At 41.6% G+C, this 6732-nt stretch overlaps 1 protein-coding gene across 1 annotated transcript; it reads left to right on the forward strand.

Moving 5' to 3' along the window:
* Window positions 1–5455: 5455 nt before the first annotated feature.
* LOC145682230 (baculoviral IAP repeat-containing protein 7-B-like) lies at window positions 5456–6409 on the forward strand. The gene has a single exon (XM_081753813.1). The coding sequence runs from the start codon at window positions 5456–5458 to the stop codon at window positions 6407–6409; it is 954 nt and encodes a 317-aa protein (XP_081609939.1).
* Window positions 6410–6732: the final 323 nt, after the last annotated feature.

Raw genomic sequence — 6732 nt, forward strand, 5'->3', positions numbered from 1 at the left:
ACAACTGCTAGAGTTGGATCCTATAAATTATATTCTAAAACCCTACATCACCCATGACCAACTCACCCCAGATCAACAGATTACCGCATGGCTCTATGAACAAGTCCAGTCGCTAGAGTATGACCAAGGAGAATGTTACTTACATGAAGCGTTAGGCGAACTTAAAAACAAGATCCCAATGGGGTCCACGGTGTTCGTTTATGGCGAGCCGACGGCCGCCGCGTTAAGAGAAGCATGCCAGGAATGGTTTATTCTGGACCTAAAACCTTTGATTAATGTTTCCTTGGACCAGTTGCCTGACCCCATAGTACCCTGGCCCCTTTCAGAGCACCTACAAAATCACTTTGAATGTGGAATCCCACAAGTGCTAAAATTACACAGCTGGTACTCGAAAAAAATAGAATCCCCCTCCTGGGCGGATCCATTTTGTATATTAGAGGACCTACTTCCGGAAGGAGAAGGAGAGCGGTAAAGCCATAACAAAGATTAATACTTGTAATGAACCTTAAGATCCTTCCACCTTACACTTCATACGTATCGCCTTCCTCTTCGATAATTTGTGGATGATAACGACTCCTAGATCCCCGATCTGGAAAGAGATAGGAGAGAGGATTACTCATTTAAAAAAATAAATAAATAAATAAGTAACTAAACAAATTAAGACATGACATAATAGTAATAAGACTAACAGTAGTTAAGTCTAATAGACACAGACAACTATCCCCTATAAGTTACAATTCATTTACGATGACCATATAATTATCGTTTTATCTTTCGTAGAGAGGTCAGACAGTAGAAGGTCAGTCTCAGGACAAGGTTGTAAGTTAAAACTTTTATCACTTAGCTGTACGCCCCATGCCGCTCTTCACTCGCATCTCTCAGCGGAAATATTTTGCAAAATCCTTTGTGGCTCAAATTCTATCTTGCATAAATCGACAACTACCCCCGGACTTGGTATATGTCCATTTATCCGTAGATTTCCTGGAAGCCCTAGAAATTATCTGCCTTAGCCTAATATACCGACAATTGTCCCCCAAAGCCCTTGCGGATACGGTTAATAATTTAACGGATCAAACAATAGCTTATCTTAGGTATGTCCAACATCGCTCGATGGATACAGGAACACTGTTCTTGTTGTCTCTCTCCGGAAACGGATATTCCTACGGATTCCAATTCTGGAGATCGACGCTGCCATATCACCACTAATAGGAGTAGTGTCATTCCCCTACGAGTATGGACGTACATAACCCTATGGGAAAGAACACTCTGGAACAAGCTTTTTGCATTCATCCCCTCCCGACAAGCTTCCAAGATATTTCCACCCTTTTTCCGATACTATTTACGGCGCTATCTTGCATTTCGATATTGTCAGATAGGAAATCTCCTCCTTTTCAAGGGATGGTTGAAACTTTTTGGTTTAAAAACCACGCGTTGGATGAGAAGTGTCTACGCTACGTATGGTTTCGCTTTCCGCATTTTCCTGGTAATGGGCACAAGCGACTCAACCCTCCAATTGCGAGTCGCCTCCAGACCCGTCACATGGAATGAGGTTTTGGAAGAGGAATACATTTCTTTTTAGCGTGTACCTTAAGGCAAAGAACCCTTAAGTATATAAAACCCCCGGTCAGACTATACGTGATTACTATAATTTATTAATATTACAAATATCCCTGTTGATTTAGACATAATAACTGATTGACCAATGCAAATGAATGAATAAGGCCTTATTATCATACCGCCGCAAGCCGGATCTCTCGGTGATATGTTATCCTATATAATTGTTTCTGTTTATTGTTTTCTTTCAGAGAAATGTTAATCCGCCATTATCTTTTTGTTATATTGGGAATTGGAAGTTCTTTTCTTCCATTATCCAACCAGGAAAGCGTTCTTCCTGTACTTGCTAATGCAGGAGTGTTTTGGGAACTACTAACTTCTCAGGTACCCTATCATAAGTTAGCTATATTGGCTTATACCATACCCATATACAATCTACCTCAGTTGCATGATGAATTCCAAACTCTTCAGCAAGCGTTCACTTCCGGTTATTGCGATCAAACTAGAGATGCGTCTGAACATTCATGTACATTGTTGCACTCAATTGTGGAAATCCAAAAGATCACTGACTTACAATTGCAGCAAGAATTTCTTGACCTCACAGCATTTCGAACAGATAAAACAAAACGTGGTTTAGATTTCATTGGTAGCTTCCTCTCTTGGTGTTGTAACACTGTTTCGAAAAGTACCTTCCAAAATTACGTTACAAACCAAAGAAAAATGGGTGAATTGTTGAATCAAATAGTGGATCAAATACATTCAGATCATCATAACATTCTATTGACTCGAGACTCTACAAGAAATTTTTCTACCCAAGTGAACAATGCTGTACATTCAATACAGGATAAAGTGAAATCGCTTCAGAAAGCAGTAAATAGGGTAATCGAGCGAGTAGCTCGTAATCATGATACCGCATTGTCAGTGCAAGTTCTCACCCTAAGCAAGCTCCTTGCTACGCTCCAATACGAGCGCCAACATAAGGACATCCACACTGCTTGCATTGAGGGAAGTATGTCATTAACAGCAGTTAACCCCAAACAATTAGCGCGTGATTTACAGGTTTTAGCGCTTCGACTTCAGAAACAAGGATATTCATTGGCTATACCACAATCAGAAATATTTCGCTATTATAATTTACGTACAACCACCTGCCATTTTGTAGGAAATAGTGTGACGTTGATTGCCAAAATTCCAATCATTCGTGGGGCTCACCCCATAAAATTATTCCGTTTGATTCCATTACCATTTCACTACCAAAATCAAACGTGCAAGGTAATACATGAACCTGCCCTACTGGCTACTACTTCCGAGTATGAAACTATTTTAACAGACCACGATCTTATCACGTGTTTGAATAGACCTGATGGACTTTGTAAAATACCGGAAATAACACGTACATCTTTCCAAGCTCCGAATTGTATCTATCATTTGTGGCAAACGTCTTCGGTCGCGGAAATCAATCAATTTTGTGCATTTACCTGTCATCCACACGTACAACCCATCATCACTCCCTTGAGTGAAGACACCTATATTATTACTAACCCTCCCCGTCAAATGACCATGATATGCCCACACAAGAGTGAAATTTTAAACAGGATCCTTTTACTCCTGGGTCTCTCAAAGTTAGTCTACACTGTAAATGTGCATTGGAAATTAATTCTCAATTACGAATTCCTCCCCGTTTTCCATGCCCCAAGGACTCCCTCATGGATCCTGCCGTCAAACGCTTACTACCCTTAACTTGGTTACCTTTAGAGACTCTTAAATTACCGAAAAATATCTTAGGTGAATTGGAATTCACCGACCTTAATGCGACATTAAACCAAAATTGGTCAGTAAAGGTCACGTACTATGAGCCGCCATTACAATCTCATAGGCTAACCCCCATCGCACTTCCCCAAACAATTAAAGTATCAGATATCAGTGGCAGACCGTATCTTACGATCCTGTTCGTATGGAACACTGTTCTTACCTTATGCATAATTTATATGACCCTTCGTTTAAAGAGCACTCTGTGGCCTCTTCTGCTTACTTACCCCCAGCCGGTGAAAGCTCAAGGCATTATTCACGATATAACAGAGCCACTGCTTTATGCCGTTATTGGAATAACAATTTCGGGAATTATTCTCTTTTGTTGTTATAAGACACTCTGTCTTCGAGTTTTTTCTGTTCTTCGCAACCCCCCTCCATCTACTTCCCAACCCCTAGAGGAACCTTCCTCGAGTCAGGACCGACGTCCCCCAGCTCCCCCTCGTACTACTAATTTATGACTAGCAACGATCACGTTACTATTGCTCGCTACTGGTGAGGCGCATGCCCTAGAACTTTCGACCCTTGCCCATTCTGGCGTTATTACGGATAGTGATCCGCACGTTATCCTTTATGATTCATCGTTACCACTAGTCCTGGAATTTCTATACGAGTCGTTCGTACCGCCTGATGGACAAAACATTTGGAACAAACTACCTCCAAATAATCTAGAAGTACTCATGCAAGATCATAGTCAGCAAGGCTATGCCTTTGTCTTTGTCACGAAAGTCCACGTTAAGCAAGCTTGGATCACTACTTCCCAGCTTCAAACCTTTCTTGGTAACTTAAGATTAGCTCAACATGCATCCATGATTCCATGGAAAACTTTACGAACTGTCCATAAAATTCAAACGTGGGATCAATTGATTGCAACATGCTTAACGAATTCTATCACCCCTACCTTACTCCCTCCTGATTTACTACTTAACTTGACGTATGATTTAGAACACCGGCTTAAGTCAACAGCGTATGAGTTAGTCATACCCCCCTCAGATATTTCGATTCTCTACTCGTATAAACTTAGTGAATGTATCATTGCGCCTACACAAGTCATCATGGCTATTAAAATTCCTTTACGACAACGCGGAACTACTTTACAACTCCAACATTTGCGTATTATTCCTTTCCAAAGGGGTAAGGAAGTTTGTCATGTGGATCTACCTATCCAACATATAGTAACCCGATGGCCGTCCAATAAACTTATGACCGTAGATTGTGATTTTTCAAAGGAGACTATTTGTTTAGCCCGTGAATTTCAACCGCACGAATTCTCCATAATACCCTGTCTCCTATCGCTTTTGCACTCAAATTCTTCGGCCATCCGAGACAATTGTCCTCTGAAATGCAAATATTTACCGTCGGTTGACCTTTTTCACCGGTTAAATTTCACTACTGTCACGATTCTTGCCCGACGTGGATTGCCGATTCATATTTCCTGCCCAGAAACGGGCATTCCAAATATGATGTCCCCAGATGATTATGGCAGTTTTTTGATAAATCTTGGTTGTCGATGCTCTGTGCGACTACAAGGGGTTGTACAACAATCTATTTATCCTTGCATTACTCATCACGTGGAAAAATCACGTGTTGTAAAACTAATTCCTGTGCAATGGCTTCAGGACATACCAAGTGAGACCGTACCTTTCATTTGTCACCCATGTACCCTTCGTTCAGGATTCCCATCTCCAGAACCTATGTTAACAGATTATTCGACAATGTTTATCATTAATATAGTATTTATGGTAATTACCTTGGTCATCGGACTGTTGTCTGTTATTTTTACTGGCATTACACTGCGTAGACGTGCTCTAGTACGAGCTCGCCGTCGACCATACTATCAGCAACAATCGCCGCCACGTTATTTAAGTGTTACTGGATAAAACCAAACCTATAAAATACATTACGCAATTAAACACTGAACATTGGCATACCTCATAATTATATTATGATAGGACTATAATTACTACAAGTTCAAAAAAGCGGGGCGCCTATCCCCTCATCTCAACATATCACTCTCTCTCTCCAGATCTCTTTCTCTTAGGAACACTATTATATCTTATTTTTTTTATGCCCTCCTCCTCCTCTAGCCACCATGGAGCCTACACCCACACCATCTGCGCCTGGTCCATCCATGGATGCTCTACGTGATGAAACTGTTCGATTAGCAACTTTTACTGACTGGTCGGTATCTTTTATTTCGCCCGCTTCGTTAGCACGCGCTGGGTTCTATTTCCTCTGCAAACCAAATAGAGTAGCTTGTATATTTTGTAATTTGCAGATTGGTCTTTTTGAACCAGGGGATGATCCGACTGAATTGCATCGTCAATGTTCACCTTCTTGCCCGCTTTTACAAAATTTTCCTAACGGTAGAGACGAGTGTGGCCCCTATCATTGGACGTATATGCCCAATTCCCGCCCAGAACGTCTCTCATCCTCATGGGGGCAATCCCCTGCCATCGCAGGTACTTCGGAAATCACTGTAAATGGACCCAAATATCCACACTACACTCTGGAAGAAAAGCGACTGGAGTCATTTTCATTGTGGCCCCCTGCTCTAGCTCAAACTCCACAGGCATTAAGCCGAGCCGGTTTCTTTTATGCGAAAAAGGGAGACCAAACTATCTGCTTTTTCTGTGGTCAGGGCCTTCATCGATGGGAGCCCACCGATGACCCCTGGGTTGAACACGCGCGTTACGCTCCCCGCTGCGCTTTTCTCTTACTTCATAAGGGCCAAGATTTCGTAACTCTCGTGCTGCAGACGGCATCCCAAGATCAATCCCAACCTCCCCCACAACCTGTAGTTTTGTCCGATACTGAGATTCCGGTCGCCGCTAATGAGGTTGTTGAAAATTCCGACCACCCCACAAACGATCACACCCCCTCCCCTCAGAATTCCCTGTGTAAAATTTGCCTACTTGAAGAAGTCCAACTAGTATTCCGACCATGCAAATATGCCGCCACCTGTGTTGCTTGTGGACTGGCGGTTACACACTGCATTGCCTGTCGGGCACAAATTACGTCAGTGATTCGTATTTACATCCCCTAACGGGTAGTGAACCCGCTTGTGTTTGCTTTGTGCTTAATTGCTACATATTATTATTCCTCAAATTATCTTTTGTATATACTCTTCCCGGCCATTAAGTGCTGTCAATATATCTGCTACCTGAATTTGCTTCCTTTTTGTTACATTATATATTCTGCCTGACATTTGTTCACCTCACCTACCAGGCTCCTCATATATTGTGTTAGTTTATTTTTATTTGTTAAGTATTGTTTCTTTTTATTCATTTCACTATTAAGACTTTAAGGTTTATTGCTCTGAAGTTATTAGTTTATTTTTTTTTCTGAGGAGTCTGGGCGGGAACTGAT

The sequence above is a fragment of the Thermobia domestica genome, chromosome 3 (assembly GCF_964235325.1).
Source record: "Thermobia domestica chromosome 3, izTheDome1.hap1.1, whole genome shotgun sequence".
NCBI classification, from domain to species: Eukaryota; Metazoa; Arthropoda; class Insecta; order Zygentoma; family Lepismatidae; genus Thermobia; species Thermobia domestica.